Raw genomic sequence first — 17,568 nt, 5'->3', positions numbered from 1 at the left:
ACAGACTTCCTGCATGTAAGGGCTGTAATTGTCACATATAGTAACCCTAAGACTAGTGTTTTTCAAAAGTCTCGTAGTTTGATACATAATTAAAAATTAAAGTAAATCTTATCTTGCTGATTCCTGAAGCTTATAATACCTTTGTATCACTAGCAGTGCCTAAAGCTTATAATTCCCTCCTGTCATTTGCATTTAATTTTTGTAATTGCCCTGTGTCTTATATTTTCTTGCTATGCACCACTTCACCCACACTTTTGACCACTCTTTCCTACTTTATTGCTGGCTAGTTCTTGCATGCCTGTTTGCCCACCAGCTCTTGCTTGCCCTCCAGTTTTCACCTGCCCACCACCCCACATAAGTTTTTGTTCACCAGCCACTTGGCTTGCTTGCTATCAGCCGCCACCACCACCTTGCTAACCTCCTTGCCAACCTCCTTGCCAGCATCCTACTTGCCTGCTCACTGGCACATACCCACACCTTGCTTGCTAGCTTTCATTCACACCCTTGCACTTGCTTGCCTGGCTATTTACTTGTATTCACCTGCCCACCCACTTTTGTCTTCTTGCATGCGTGCCTGTTTGCCTGCTAGTTCTTGCCAATCCACCTGTCTGTCTTCTGGCTCATCCATTATTCATTGCTTACATTGTCATAACTGCCTATGATGGACTAAAAATCAGTCCCCTTTTTGGTAGAAAACTAAAGGAGATACAAAGCATGTGTCTTGTCTTTATAGCTGATTTTTCATGAAGGCAAGCCAGTTGCCATAGTCGGGTCCAGACACTCATCACTTTTATTGGAATTTTTAGCTTTGAACCTAACATTACACACACATTTTTCTCACCTGGCAACATAGCCAGGTCCATACACTCACTACTCCTTTCTTAGAGTTCATAGGCTTGAACCTACAGTGTTAAACATACATTCTTTGCCTGACATCACACCCGGGTCCATACACTTGTATCTCCCTTTGTTGAAGTTCATAAGTTTCAGCCTAGTGTGTTCATGAAGGCAATGAAGCGTCAAGTGGTCCATTTAGTAGCACAAACAATATAGTCAACTGATTTGTGTGTGGAATTGAATACTGAGAAAGTATCCTGCAATAATTTATGGTGCTTTCTTATTTTGAATTTGTTAAAAATGTTCTTTGATGGGTAACATGTATAACCTCTTCCATGATTTTCATGTTACTGTGCTAAGCTAAGAAAAGGTCAGACACAAGTGGTGTCATCTGAACCACAGAATGGTAGACAGTACTAAAATTATGGTGTTTACTAGACATCATAAAAGAAATTCAGTAAATATGAGCTTCCAAATACTTTTTTTTTTTTCGTTTGGGTGTAAATTCGGTCCCTTCTTTGGAGCATGATAATTCAGCATCTGTACAAACAAATACATGTAATGAGACTTCACTGTTCTGAATGAGATTCTGAAACCCATGATCACAACAAAAGTTATGGAAAGAGAGAGAAGTTTGAGTACAGCAGTAGCTAAGGAATGTGCCTCATTACTTGATGATCCAGTATTTTACAATTTTAGTGAATTTTTCAGATGGTGCAGAGTACAGGTGAAGACGACTTCACTTGAGTACAAATATTTTAGCACATGTTCTTTGTAAATGTTCAGAAGGCTGGCAAATATTATTTAGTGTTAAATAATGTATGAACCAACGTAAAAAACTTATTGCACTCGCATTTTATTGGGAAACAAAGATTGGCATTATACTACTACAATCTTTAGACTTAGTAGAACACCTGGGAATAGCTGCAAAAATCTTCCATAACCAAATTACTGAGTGTAGTAATCAGCTGCACATTTGAATAAGAGGACAAGACAGTTGCCATTCTTCTTCTTTCAACAAACTGGCTGTATCCTACTGAAGAAGGGTGGCCCAAAAAGAAAAACAAAAATTTATCTTTTCAACTTCAGTAATGTATACAGGATAAGGGGTTACTAGCCCCTTGCTCCGAGCATTTTAGTCACCTCTTACGGCATGCATGGCTTATGGAGGAAGAATTCTGTTCCACTTCCCCATGGAAATGAAATAAACAAGAACAAGAACTAGTAAGAAAATGAAAGAAAATCCAGAGGGGTGTGTATACATACGTTTGTACACACGTGTAGTTTAACCCAAGTGTAAGTAGAAGTAACAAGACGTACCAGAAATCTTGCATGTTTATGAGACAGAAAAAAAGACACCAGCAATCCTACCATCATGTAAAGCAGTTACAGGCTTTCGTTATACACTCATTTGGCAGGATGGTAGCACCTCCCTGGGCAGTTGCTGTCTACCAACCTACGACCTAGGGACAATTACCATTCTGTTTTAAAAAATCCTTGCATGTCTTAGATTACTGGCTTCATACAGAAAATGTATAATTGATATTAATTCAAATAAGGCAAGTCAGGTTATTTCTAATAGACGTGGTATGACATTTTAGGCAAACTTCACCATTTAAATTGTTTAATTTCAAGATAATGTATTTCCTGCCCCTTTCATGATCTGAGCAGCACTTTACCTGATGTCAAAAGATTGTCCTGTAGCTTCAGCAGTAAAGTGATGTTACACATTCATTCTCTGATTGTTATCCTGTGATTTCCTCTTTATTAGTAGTGAAACACAGCTAAGATACACTGTTGTGTAGTAGCAGCTTCTGGTGTAGTCCTTAATGTTTCTGTGAGCATTTCTAAAATTACTTTAAAATCGACATAGCATGACAGGGCTCTACTTAAGAGATACACTTGTTTATGCTTATTTCTTTCTTTACTTAGTTTTATTAACAGTGAAAGTTGGATATATTTGCTTGCTTGCTTGCTTGCTTGCTTACTTTAGTATTAATATACTATTGCAGTAACAAATCTTGAAATTTAGATAAATTTTAGAGATTGTTAATGCTCAGATATGTTCTTTTGCTTTTTACTTAGTCAAAAGTAAATTGTCAAGGAGTTTACTCCATTTGGTTAATTATTTTTGTATTTTAGAATTACATTTGTTTTGTGTTTCAGGATGGGGAAGATGGAAGCCAGTCTTCCTTATCCTCTGTTGGTCCAATGGTGGACCTTTTGAAGCAGTTATCACGTACTGAAGATGAACTAGAAAAGATAAAGGTTAGTCATACGAGTTATTTACACAGGAATTATTTAAAATCTCACCCCCAGCTTAAAGTTTGTAGCTACTTATTGTGATCAGATATTGATGTTGTTATTGCTGGTGTTGTCAGGTGTAGTAGTTACTACGTGGATCCATTTTTGTAATCCCATTGACTTTTCAATGTTTAGATTCTGTTAGATTGTACTAAAGTAGGCTAGTGATGTCCGATTGCCCTATATAGTAATGATGTTGATTATGCCTGTATTTTGTCCTGTCTTTTTTTTTTTTTTTTTTTTTTTTTTTTTTTTTTTTTTAAACTAGTAGCATTGTTTGAAAAGATATGTAAACTGAAATACTATACTCAGTGCATGTATGTTCATCTTTGTAATTATGTATTCTTATCAACTCGTAAGTTTCTAGTAAGAGATTTCTAAGTTTGTGCCACTTGAACAATTTTTTCCCAGTAAGTAATGTTTAGTGGTTTTCATATAATTTTCACACTAAGCTTATATCCTAAATGGCTGATCACAGTAAGAAGTTTACCACTAGGAAAGTGTTTTTTGTGTTCTTATCCAAAGGGTTTGCATTGAAACATCATGCACGTAGTTGCACCATTTTTAATTACTGTGCCATCAGCAAGTTGAAAGATATGATTTGTGAGTGGGTTTATGTGCAGCACCAGTGTTGTCCAGGGTGGTTTCTAAACGTAAGCTTGTTTGTGTGAATTAAACTGGTTTTTACATTACATACTTTTAAATTCAAGTTTCAGGGTTGAGGGCATGCATATGTATAAAATTCTTGAAAACATTGCACCTGTAATGATAAATTTCTGTATAATGCAAGTGTTATAGAAATTCACGAAAGGGTTATAAAGTTTTCTTTAACCCTTTCAGGGTCGACAGGCCCTCTCCCAGACTTGTTCTCAGGGTCACCAAATTTAAAAAAAAAAAAAATTCTTATGAAAAGATAGAGAATCTTTTCCTGATCATAATGACACCAAAAGTATGAAATTTGATGGAAAACTTATGGAATTATGCTCTTGCGAAGTTAGCGGTCTCGACGATGTTTACACATCGGTGATTTTGCCCACTTTCAGCCCTATTTTTGGCCAATTCCAGTGTACTAGTAGACAAAAATCATAACTATTTTGCTAGAACTCCATTTTTTCTATCGAATGAGTACAAGAAACCACCCATTTACCAATTTCAACTATCCAATAAAGTGGTCAGAATTTAGCATTTTTGCCAATTTCACACAAATTTCAAAAGATGCCAATTTCCAAATAGGGTCCAGAATAAACAAGGAAGACATTCCTGGCACTAAAATATCATTTCTTTTGTTCATTAGTCACATCCCCATGCCCCTCTTACATTCTTTTGCATTCCACTTTGAATTTTTATTCTCACAAAAAAATAGAAGATTTACTGTTATGCAGACTACTGCATTAGTGTAGAAATGGTATAAATAATATCAGTGCACTTGTGAAAGAATGAGACTCCCCAGTTGACGCGTATTGGACGCGTAGCATGATTTGTTTACTTTTGAACTTTGGTAAAAATCGAAGATTTCTGCTACTTTGAGCTCAATTTCAAGGTACTTTTCATTGTAAAACCAATCAAAATCGTCTCAATTTCTGCAGTATGTCTTCCATTCTATAAAATGAGACCAGGAAAACTAGAATACCATAATAAACGCCATGTGAAAATACAGTGCAAAGTTGCTGTTTTAAACCAAAAACAGTCAGCTTTTTTTTCTCATTACGCACTGTGTGCTGCAGGATTTTTTTTTATACTGCACACATTGACCACAGACCCATTCTTTCATATGTAGGCCTACCAGCTTTCTCACTAGATTTGAGGGCGCTAGAATTTAGGCGTACTAGTACGTCAAAAACCCTGGTGCGTAAGCCATACTAGTACGTCAGAAACCCTGAAAGGGTTAAACTTGAGGGTATGGTAAGCAAGTGTCATGAATTGTATAGCCTAAAAATGTTTTGTAAATAAATCTAACATGTGCATCTGATGTATTTGTACTGCATGTATTATATAATACACTAATCTGTTATGTTGTTGTTCACATGGAGGAACAAATATATTGAACATGCTGGCAACTGATTGAATGGCAGAGGAGAGTGAATAAGGTGCAAGGAAGCAAGGTTTCATCTTGATAGTGATTTTTGCCCGCTTCTTAGTAACATCATGTATCGTCAATTTCTCGTGTATATCTGTTGAAATTACTGCCTTTCATTCATCTCCTTCATGGCTTATGCCTCTACATTTGTTTGTAAATTTCATCACTTTCCCTTTGGCAATGGCCATTCTCTTGTAAAATTAGAATGTGTATTACAACTGCTCTAGTTACTGTACTTCTTGACAAATAAGATCGTCACAGCAATCAATCTTCCTTTAATATATATATTTTTAAGTATTGGCTGTTTGGAGGGACATCTAAACTGTCGTATATGAGTGCCTCTGCGAAGACCGTGATTGTGTGTGAATGATGGTGAAAGTGTTGAATGATCCGTAGCTCGATCGTTAGCACACTCATCTCAAACACTGAGGCCCGGAGTTCGAATCTCCGGTACGGCTGGAAAACATTAGGGATGTAGATGAGCTAAGATTACTTGCAAGTGCAGGTAATATAGATCTTATTGCTATAACAGAGACCTGGTTCAACTTGAAGGATGCAGAAATGCCTTCTGTATGCAACATACAGGGTTATGGACTATTCCACACTGATAGGGTCAGCAGGAAGGGTGGTGGAGTGGTGGTGTATGTCAGAGATAATTTAAATTGTCATGTTAGACAAGCTGTAAGATTAGAAACATTGGACACAGAATCTGTTTGGCTACAGTTTCTTGAAGGTCGTAAAAAATTAATTTTGGGTGTGATTTATTGGCCCCCAAACCTTGATAGGGAGTGCGGTAGGCAGTTATGGGACGAAATTCATAAGGAATCTAGATATGAAAATGTTGTGTCAGTGGGAGATTTTAAATTTAGACAAATAGATTGGAACAGTGTGACAGGAAATCTCGAGTCTAGTGACTTTCTTGATACAGTTCAGGACTGCTTTTTAAAACAGTTTGTGACAGAAACAACTAGAGGAAACAATCTGCTTGCCATGGTTCTTGCCAACAAAGAATCACTAGTTAATAATCTTGAGGTTAGTGATGGTTACTAGTGGAAAGCGATCACAAATCACTTAGTTTCAGTATATCATGGAATTACCCAGATAACTGCAATCAAATCACTGTCCTAGATTTCCTGCTTAGCCGACTTCGTGGGTATGAGAAATTACCTGGGTGGACTGAATTGGGATGACCTTACTATGTGTCAGGTAAGTAGGGTTGGTTGCCAGTATGACTTATTACAGAGCATAGTACTAGGATTAAAACATCTCACTGGTCAAAAGAGAGGCATATATAGGCATATCAAAAGAGGGAGAAGGCAGTTAAGAAATCAGTATATTCAATTAAAGAGAAAAAAAAGGAATAAGGGCAAAAAGGGATTTTGAGGCTAAAGTCGCAAGGGATTCGAAGACTAACCCAAAAGGGTTCTTTCAGGTATACAGAAGTAAGATTAGGGACAAGATAGGCCTACTTTAGAGTAACTCAGGTCAGATCACTGACAGTGATAAGGAAATGTGTAAACTTTTCAATACCTACTTCCTCTGTTTTTACTCAGGAAGATACTAGCGAAATTCTAGAAATAATAAATTATGTACAACAGGACAATAGTAAACTATTCAAGATTAGGGTAACTAGTGACATTGTCCTCAGACAAATCGAGAAATTAAAACCTAACAAATCCCCAGGCCCTGATGAACCATTTGCAAGGGTTTTTAATTAAAGGCATGTAAAGAGAAACTTAGCATACCTTTGGCTAATCTTTTAAATATATTACTACAAACTGGCATAGGGGCAGACAAGTGGAAAATGGCAACTGTAATACCTGTTTACAAGGCAGGTAACAGGTCCTTAGCTTTGAACTATAAACCAGTAAGCCTTGGTAAATTTATGGAATAGATAATTGCTGAAGCAATTCGTAACCATCTTGAAAGGCAAAAATTAATTTATGAAACTCTGCACGGTTTTACAAAGGGGTGTTCCTGTTTTACGAATTTACTAACTTTCATTGCTAAGGTATTTGAGAAGGTAGATCATGGTATTGAATATGATACTATGTATATGGACTTCAGTAAGGCCTTCTATAGAGTTCCACATCATAAGCTGTTGAGAAAACTTATGGCACACGGAATAAGAGGAAAAAATTTTTTCCTGGGTAGAGGTATGGTTGACAAATAGGCAACAGAGAATTTGAATGAATGGGGGCACGCCCCACGCGTTGTTCCACAGGGGTCAGTGTTGGGCCCCTTGTTGTTCACAATTTACATAAATGAGATATTATTATTATTATTATTATTATTATTATTATTATTATTATTATTATTATTATTATTATTATTATAATCAAAAAGAAGCGCTAAGCCACATAAATGACATAGATGAGGGAATAAATAGCAACTTAAGCAAATTTGCTGATGACACCAAAATAGGCAGTCCAGTTCATTCTAATGAGGACATTGGAGCACTCCAGGATGATTTGCAGTGGTCGGAAAAGTGGCAGATGCAGTTTAATATAGACAAATGCAAAGTTCTAAATGTTGGAAAGGATAATAACCATGCCACATATAAACTAAATAATGTAGATCTTAATATTATGGATTGTGAAAAGGATTTAGAAGTTCTGGTTAGTACAGTGGACCCTCGACCAACGATATTAATCCGTTCCTGAGAGCTCATCGTTAGTCGAAATTATAATTAGTCGAGTTAATTTTCTCCATAAGAAATAATGGAAATCAAATTAATCCGTTCCTGACACCCCAAAGTATTGAAAAAAAAAAATTTTACCACATGAAATATTAATTTTAATACACAAACTGAAGAAGACATGTACAATTACATGACACTTTCCTTTATTGAAGATCTGGTGGTGATTGATGGGATGGGAGGAGGGGAGAGTGTGGATGGTGTTAGTGTTTAAAAGGGGAATCCCCTTCCATTAGGACTTGAGGTGTCAAGTCCTTTTCCAGGGTTACTTCCCTTCTTTTAATGCCACTAGGACCAGCTTGAGAGTCACTGGACCTTTGTTGCACAACATATCTGTCCATAGAGCTCTGTACCTCCCGTTCCTTTAAGATTTGTCTTAAAATGGGCCATAACATTGTCATTGTAATAATCACCAGCACGGCTTGCAATACCTGTGTTAGGGTGATTTTCATCCATAAAGGTTTGCAGTTCAACCCACTTTGCATACATTTCCTTAATCTTTGAAGTAGGCACAATGGATTCCACATCTGGCATAGGTGTCTCAGGGTTAGCCCCAAACCCTTCAAAATCTTTCTTAATTTCCATACTAATTCTCACCCTTTTTATCACAGGGTTGGCACTAGAAGCTTTCTTGGGGCCCACGGTGACTTGTTTTGTAGGTGCAATCACTAAGAACGCTGTGATAATATGAAATGTTCCGATTGTATGTTTGGATGCGACCGCGGTGGTTGGCTTGTAAACACTGGCACCCACAGGACAAGCGAGGCGCGCTCAGGCCACATGTGGACGCATCTCGAATGGAACGAATCGCGTTGGTAGAGTTTTTTAGCGCTAGTCGAGGCAAAATTTTTACATTAAAATGTATCGCTAGTCGGAATTTGTTATACGATACCATCGTTGGTCGAGGGTCCACTGTAATCTGAAACCAAGACAACAGTGCATAAGTGTTTGCAATAAAGCTAACAGAATCCTTGGCTTCATAGCAAGAAGTATAAATAATAGAAGTCCTCAGGTTGTTCTTCAACCATATACAGTGGACCCCCGCCTTACGATATTAATCTGTTCCTGAGAGCTCATCGTAAGCCGAAATTACTGTAAGGCGAATTAATTTTCCCCATAAGAAATAATGGAAATCAAATTAATCAGTTTCTAACACCCCAAAGTATGAAAAAAAAAAATTTACCACATGAAATATTAATTTCAATTCATACAAACTGAAGAAGACATGCACAATTAGTACTCTACTAAGAATAGAATACATGACACTTACCTTTATTGAAGATCTGGTGATGATTGATGGGATGGGAGGAGGGGAGAGTGTGGAAGTTGTTATTGTTTAGAAGGGTAATCCCCTTCCATTAAGACTTGAGGTAGCAAGTCCTTTTCCAGGGTTACTTCCCTTCTTATTTTAATGCCACTAGGACCAGCTTGAGTCACTGGACCTCTGTCGCACAATGAGTCTGTCCATAGAGCTCTGTACCTCCCGTTCCTTTAAGCCTTTCCTAAAATGGGGCATAACATTGTCATTGTACAGGTTGCCAACATGGATTGCAGTAGCTGTGTCAGGGTGATTTTCACCCATAAAGATTTGCAGTTCAACCCACTTTGCACATATTTCCTTAATCTCTTTTTTCAATTTACACCACACACATTTCACAAAATTAACCCCTCGACTGTTGCAACCCCCAATCCTGAGGCGTCTCCTGGTGTCGCAAAATTTAAAAAAAAAAAAAAAAAAAAAAAATTTATGAAATGGAGAATCTTTTCCCGATTGTAATGACACCAAAAAAAAAAAAAACGAAATTTGATGGAAAACTGATGGAATTACACTCTCACGAAGTTAGCGACCTCGGTGATATTTAGAAATCTGCGATTTCACCCACTTTGAGCCCTATTTTTTGGCTAATTCCATTGTTTCAATCGACCAAACTCAGAGCTATTTCTTTAGAACTTCGTTTTTTCTATCGATTGAGTACAAGAAACTGCCCATTTACCAATTTCAACTACCCAATAATGTGGTCAGAAATTTGCAATTTGGCCAATTTCACGAAAATTAAAAAAATGACAATTTCAAAATAAGGTCCAGAATGAACAATGCAGACATTCCTGGCTCTAAAATAACATTTTCTTTGTTCATCAGTCATGTCTCCAGGCCCCTCTGATATTACTCTTGCTTTCTATTTTGAATTTTTATTCAAACAAAAAATAGAAGATTTATTGCAGACTACTGCAATATTGTAATAATTGTACAAATAATGTCAACCCATTCATGACTGCATATTAGAATGGCTAGTTGGACATTTATTGGACAATGACATCACTTGTTTACTTTTGAACATCGGCAAAAATCAAACATTTCCCCTATTTTGAGCTCCATTTCCAGGTTCTTTTTATAGTAAAACCAATCAAAATCACCTCTATTTATATAATATGTTTTCCATTCTATCAAGTGAGACCAAGAAAACGAGAATACAGCCATAAATACTATACGAAAATAACCACAAAGTCGACATTTTAATTAAAAAAGTTTTTTTTTTCCTCGTTATGCACTGCGTGCTCCAGGATTTTTTTTATATGGTGCACACTGACCACACAGACCCATTCTCTCACATGTGGGCCTACCAGCTTTCTCCTACTTGATTTGAAGCCGCTAGAATTTGAGTGTATATACGTCAAACACGGTACGTCGTAAGACGTATATGTACTACCGAAACAGTCAAAGGGTTAAGACTGCCTAGTTTGAGTAATTAAAAGTCAAGAAGTGAATTACTCTGTGCCACCTCAAGCAGCAACAAAGCTTAACAGTGACCCTTGCTGTCATTTTCACTACCATAAATCTTAAGAGGTTTTGGAAAGAATTAGTAATTGGTGATAACATAGCTACATTAAAAGATGCAGTAGTTTTAGTTTGTCTGCCTGAAATGTTGTGCATACTGTGGGCTTTTCATCAAATTGTAATTTTTTTTTTTTTTTTTTTTGATATGTATTATTATCCAAGAATTTAATGATGTGTTAATCTCTGATAAAGATAGCCAGGTATTAACACTTGAACTACAGTGGAACCTCGGCTTACGAATTTAATCCGTTCCGTGGACTTGCTCGTATCCTGATTTGTTTGTATGCTGGGTCAATTTTCCTCATTTAAATTAGTTGAAATGCAATTAATTCATTCCAGCTGAATTCCTGCTCTCAGGAGGCATGACAAAATAACCCTAATATCAACTGTGGTTTATTTATGTCATAATTCATCTATTATGACATTAACAATAAATAACTTAGAAACCTGATATACACTCTACAGTGAATAAAATGTCATGTGGACAGCAGAGGGAGGAAGACTGTGGTTGCGCATTCTCGCTATGAAAACATCAGAGGTGTTATTATAAAAGAAAATGGAGTTTGTGAGGCTAACCAAATTAGATCTGTGGTAAATTACACATGTGCAACTCTTGGGTATCTTTATTGAGGAAACGTTTTGCCACACGGTGGCTTCATCAGTCCATACAAAGGAGAATCATGAAGAACAGGGGGAGAATGAGGTAATCAGTCCCTCAACCTTAAGTCGATGTGGTCAGTCCATCAATTGATGGACTGACCATCAATATTGTCAAAATTGATGAGTGATTAGACAGGAGGAGGGGAGAGGATGGAGGTGTACTGTTGTTTGGAAAGAGAATCCCCTTCCATAAAGACGTCAGGTACCAAGTCCTTTTCTGGGGGTTACTTCCCTTTGTTTTTTAATGCCACTAGGACCAGCTTGAGTCACTGCACACCCGTGGCACTAAATATCTGTCCAGAAAGCTCTGTTTCTGGCATCCCTTTAAGATTTCCCTAAAATGGGACACAACATTGTCATTGTAGATGTTGCCAGCACAGCCTGCAACAGCTGTGTCGGGGTGATGTTCATCCGTAAGTGTTTGAACATAAGAAACCAGGAACACTGCAGCACGCCTGTTTGCCCATGGTAGGCAGGTCCTTCACATACCATCCCACTAGCAGAATCGTATTTACCCAACCCAATTTTCAATGCTTCACAATCAATAAGCTTTGATAATTCTATTCACTCATTTGCAAGTCCCACTCAAATAAAATTGTGTGTGGGGAAAGTACCCTGTCTGGTGTGTGGGGAAGTACCCTGGCTGGTATACCACCGTCTACCACCACCACTTTTGTAGATTTTTACACTTTTCTTGAATGCTATAGTGTTTCTCGCCCTCTTTACCAAGGGCTGGCACTAGAAGGAATGGAATAATGCGAAATGTATCGCATGTACGCATGGAATCGTCCTCACTGTCTGGTAAACAATGGCACACTGGCTGTACATGGAGTGTCCAGGCCACTCGTGGCATGCTGATACGTTCGGGACGATTGACTTTAACCGAGTTCAGTGTTGTTAATCGAGCCAATATTTTGATGCAAAAACGTTACTTAATCCGATGACATCTTAATTCGGGGGTCCACCGTATTATAATTATTGTTCTTGTACTATTACGTATTATTATATATAATTATATTATACAGTGGTCCCTCAATAATCGTCCGGCCTGAAAGTCGTCCATTTCGGAAATAGTCCTCTTTTTTCGTCAAAATATTGGCTTGCAAATGGTCCGGTAACTAGCTAATAGTCCTTCGTCCTGGAAGCGTACTCACGCTCTGAGCCTCCTCGGCCTTTCCTTCCCAGCCAGTGTGCCATTGTTTACCAGTGAGCGACGGTCCCCTCACGTGCTCCAGCGAAATATTTCATAATATTCCAATTATTTTAGTGTTTGCAAGTTATTTAAGTGCTAAATAAGCTACCATGGCTCCAAAGAAAGCTCCTAGTGCCAAGCCTTTGGTAAAGAAGGTGAGAAATACGATTGAATTTAAGAAAAACATCATTGAACAATATGATAGTGGCGTACGTGTGGGCGAACTGGCCAGGATGTATAACAAATCCCGTGCAACCATATCTTCCATAATAGCCAAGAAAAAGGAAATCAAGGATGCTGTTGTTGCATAGGGGGTAAATATGCTGACAAAAATGAGATCACCAGTACTCAAAGATGTTGAGAAGTTATTATTAGTGTGGATAAATGAGAAACAATTAGCAGGAGATAGTCTTATGATGTCGCTTATTTGTGAAAAGGTTAGGCAGTTGCATGACGATTTGGTAAAGAAATTGCCTGCAACTAGTGGTGATGTGAGTGAATTTAAGGCCAGCAAAGGCTGGTTTGAGAGATTTAAGAAGCGTACTGGCATACACAGTGTGGTAAGGCATGGTGAGGCTGCCAGTTCGGACCACAAAGCGGCTGAAAAATATGTGCATGAATTCAAGGAGCACATAAACAGTGAAGGACTGAAACCTGAACAAGTGTTCAATTGTGATGAAACAGGCCTCTTTTGGAAGAAAATGCCAAAGAGGACCTACATTACTCAGGAACAAAAGGCGCTGCCAGAACACAAGCCTATGAAAGACAGGCTGACGCTAATGTTCTGTGCTAATGCTAGTGGGGATTTCAAAGTGAAGCCGTTACTAGTGTACTATTCTGAAAATCCCAGAGTGTTCAAGAAAAACAATATTATGAAGAGTAAATTGTGTGTGTTTTGGAGATCTAATAGTAAGGCATGGGTCACAAGGGACATTTTCGTCGAGTGGTTCAATGGAGTGTTTGGCCCTAGAGTGAAGAATTACCTCCTGGAAAAGAAATTGGATCTCAAGTGCCTCCTAGTAATGGACAATGCTCATCCTCCAAACTTGGATGACCTAATTCTGAAGGAGTTTGGGTTCATCACAGTAAAGTTCTTGCCCCCGAATACCACTCCTCTCCTCCAGCCCATGGACCAGCAGGTCATTGCAAACTTTAAAAAACTCTACACCAAAGCAATGTTTGAAAGGTGCTTGAATGTGACCTCAGACACTCGCTTGACCCTACGAGATTTTTGGAAAGAACACTTCAGTATTCTCCATTGCGTAAGCCTTATAGGTAAGGCTTGGGAGGGAGTGACTATCAGGACTTTGAACTCTGCTTGGAGAAAATTGTGGCCAGATTGTGTCCACAAGAGGGATTTTGAAGGGTTTGGGCTGACCCTGATGAGCCTATGTCAGTTGTTAAATCCATTGTGGCACTGGGGAGTTCCATGGGGTTGGATGAGAGTTGGGAGGATGTGGAAGAGTTGGTGGAGGACCACAACGAAAAGCTAACCACTGAGGAGCTGCAAGAGCTTCAGCAGGAAGAGCAACAGATCGCAGCTCAGAATCTTGCTGCAGAGAAGGAGGAAGAGAGATGGAGGAAGGTGCCTTCTTCAGAAATTAAGGAGATTTTTGAAATGTGGGGTAGGATGGAAAGATTTATGGAGAAACATCACCCAGAGAATGATGTTGCAAGCCATATCGGCAACTTGTACAGTGACAGAGTCTTGGCCCATTTTAGGGAAGTTTTAAAGAGACGCCAGAAACAGAGCTCTCTGGACAGTTTTTTTGCGAGACAGGACTCCAGTGACTCTCAAGGTGGTCCTAGTGGCAATAAGAAACAGAGAAGAGAAGTAACCCGAGAAAAGCAATTGGTACCCGAGGTGTTGATGGAAGGGGATTCCCCTTCCAAACAGTAAATCATCCAATCTGTCTCCTTCTCCAGTCTTCCATACACAAAGAAGAATCGCCAATAAAGGTAAGTGTTATTCTGTTAATATTTAATTCATAATGTGCCACTGTATTGTTTATGTACTACATCTATATTTCATGTAAAAAAATTTTTTGTTTTAATACTTCTGGGTGTCAGGAACGGATTAATTGAATTTACATTATTTCTTATGGGAAAAATTGATTCGTAAATCGTCCATTTCGATAATAGTCCCACTTCCAGGAACGAATTATAGACGATTATTGAGGGACCACTGTATATTATTATATATTATATTATTATTATTGTATTATATATTATTATTATATTATTTTATTATATAGTATTGTCGTTATTATATACATTATGTATTATTATTATTAGTACTTCTTTCTTTCAACACACCGGCCGTATCCCACTGAGGCGTGGTGGCCCAAAAGGAAAAAGGAAAGTTTCTCCTTTTACATTTAGTAATATATACAGGAGAAGGGGTTACTAGCCCCTTGCTCCCGGCATTTTAGTCACCTCTTACAACACGCATGGCTTACGGAGGAAGAATTCTGTTCCACTTCCCCATGGAGGTGAGAGGAAATAAACAAGAACAAGAACTAGAAAGAAAATAGAAGAAAACCCGAAGGGGTGTGTATATATATGCTTGTACATGTATGTGTAGTGTGACCCAAGTGTAAGTAGAAGTAGCAAGACGTACCTGAAATCTTGCATCTTTATGAGACAGAAAAAAGACACCAGCAATCCTACCATCATGTAAGACAATTACAGGTTTCCGTTTTACACTCGCTTGGCAGGACGGTAGTACCTCCCTGGGCGGTTGCTGTCTACCAATCTACTACCTACATTATTAGTACTTACTATTATTTATTTATTTTTTATTTGGACATGATACATAGTTGTACAAAGAAATAGTGATTGGGTGTACATGCCAAAAGCCTCTTGTATGCAGAGCATTATGGGCAGGCTTAAAATTAACTTGAGATTAACTAAGCAATGATATATTCAGTGGTAAAAATTACAGTAAACAAATTACAACATGAATTACAAATGAGTATTTCAGATAAGCATTAAAGTTGTACAAATTTGTAGCATAAAAATGTATAATGTAATCGAATCAGATTGAGTAAAATCAATTATTTGTAGTGCAGAAACGGGTCATATGGTCATTAGATGAGTTACTGTGCATTCAAGAGAATGGAGTATTCTATTAGGTAATGTAATTAAAAAAAAAAGTTTGATTATTATTTTTATTATTATTAATTTAGGGACCTAGAGCACAAATCCAGTTCCCTAGATCAAGAGCCCCTCACCATGTACGTACTACTACTACCAATAATAAAAAAATAATTATTATTATTATTATAATGCAATATAATAGTAATAACAGTGAAAAACTTAAAAAGGCTGTGAGTAATTGGCATCACCATTGGCAAAACATTGTTAACCACTACTAGTACATTTTTTCACCTGTCTAGACGTAAGTAGTCTATTAGTATTGGATTAAGTCTGCCTGAAATGCCTCGGCGTGATAGTGGCTTTATTTGCTCCAATCATATTATATGTAAACACATATTGTAACCTTTGTAAAAAAAATAACAATTTTATTTAAGGAACCTCCCTTGAGGGGGAAGTTAGCATCCTGAAATTTCATTCGTATCCAGAAGCAAAAAATAGACCGAACAATGGTTCGTATCCTGAAAAATTCACATGGTGGGGGCTTTCGTAAGCCAAGGTTCCACTGTATTTGCAGTATAGTATTTCAGCATTGAGCACCATTAAAGGGTTAATTGATACTTAAAATGGTAATGTAGTTCCTCTATATCATCTGTATAAAAATTTGCTAATTTTTAAGTTCTGAGTTTCTTTAAATGGAGGCTCGGTGGATATTTTATCAAATGTGTGGACCTGCATAGCTGGAGCTGGCAGTGCTCTACCAGCACCTTACCCCTGCCAGCCAGCCAGCACCTCACCACAGCCTGCCAGCTAGCACCCTACCTTAGCCAGCCAGAACCTCACAACAGCTAGCCAGCCAGCCAGTCTGCCACCACAGTTGTACTAGCTCCCGCCACAGTTGTACCGTCACCCCGCCATGGTTGTACCGTCACCCCGCCACGGTTGTACCGTCACCCCGCCACGGTTGTACCGTCACCCCGCCACGGTTGTACCGTCACCCCGCCACGGTTGTACCGTCACCCCGCCACGGTTGTACCGTCACCCCGCCACGGTTGTACCATCACCCCGCCACGGTTGTACCGTCACCCCGCCACGGTTGTACCGTCACCCCGCCACGGTTGTACCGCCACCCCACCCCACCGCTGTCACCTCGACCAGCACCGCTGTCGGTTTTGCCTCGACCGGCACCTCTGTCGGTTTTGCCTCGACCGGCACCGCTGTCGGTTTTGCCTCGACCAGCACCGCTGTCGGTTTTGCCTCGACCAGCACCGCTGTCGGTTTTGCCTCGACCGGCACCACTGTCGGTTTTGCCTCGACCTGCACTGCTGTTGGTTTCGCCTCTACCTGCACCGCTGTCAGTTTTGCCTCGACTGGCACTGCTGTCATTATTGGGCAATTCTTCAGAATAATCATAATAAAGTTTCCCATCGGTCACCTACAACTTCACCTTCATTGTTATACGCATCATCATTTATCAGTATAATTGTCATCACCCAAACTAATCACTGTTTTGTACATGATTCTCAGGTATATTACTGTGTATCAGAATTTTCATCAGGGTGTAATTTGTTATTGTATGTCCTGGCATATCTGGAATTGCAAGGCCAGGGATTTATACATGCTCTCCTAGTATTACCCTACCATGTACATATGTACTTAGTAATTTGCTCACCTTGTGAGTCATCATGCAGGTATGATGAGCTGAGGGTTCACTCTCCTCATCTGCACTTTTTCACATTCACATTATTTCCAACACTGTATATTCAAAATGTACAATAATCGCAAGCCCATGTAATTCACAGCATTTCAGGCGATACTTAGACCAATGCTAAGAACTGTATAGTATTTTTATCTTACTATAAAGTATT

The 17,568-nt window shown here is 38.6% G+C and overlaps 1 protein-coding gene across 7 annotated transcripts in view; it reads left to right on the top strand.

Moving 5' to 3' along the window:
- Nucleotides 1–17,568, top strand: part of qtc (quick-to-court) — a 398,802-nt gene that overhangs the window by 373,278 nt on the left and 7,956 nt on the right. For all 7 annotated transcript variants that reach the window (XM_070089489.1, XM_070089493.1, XM_070089490.1 and 4 more), the window contains one exon: nucleotides 3,004–3,105. In XM_070089489.1, coding sequence (XP_069945590.1) covers nucleotides 3,004–3,105 — 102 coding nt within the window. The remainder of the gene's footprint in view (nucleotides 1–3,003; nucleotides 3,106–17,568) is intronic.

The sequence above is a fragment of the Cherax quadricarinatus genome, chromosome 28, assembly GCF_038502225.1.
Source record: "Cherax quadricarinatus isolate ZL_2023a chromosome 28, ASM3850222v1, whole genome shotgun sequence".
In the NCBI taxonomy this organism is placed as follows: Eukaryota; Metazoa; Arthropoda; class Malacostraca; order Decapoda; family Parastacidae; genus Cherax; species Cherax quadricarinatus.
This window is presented reverse-complemented; position numbering and strand designations above follow the sequence as displayed.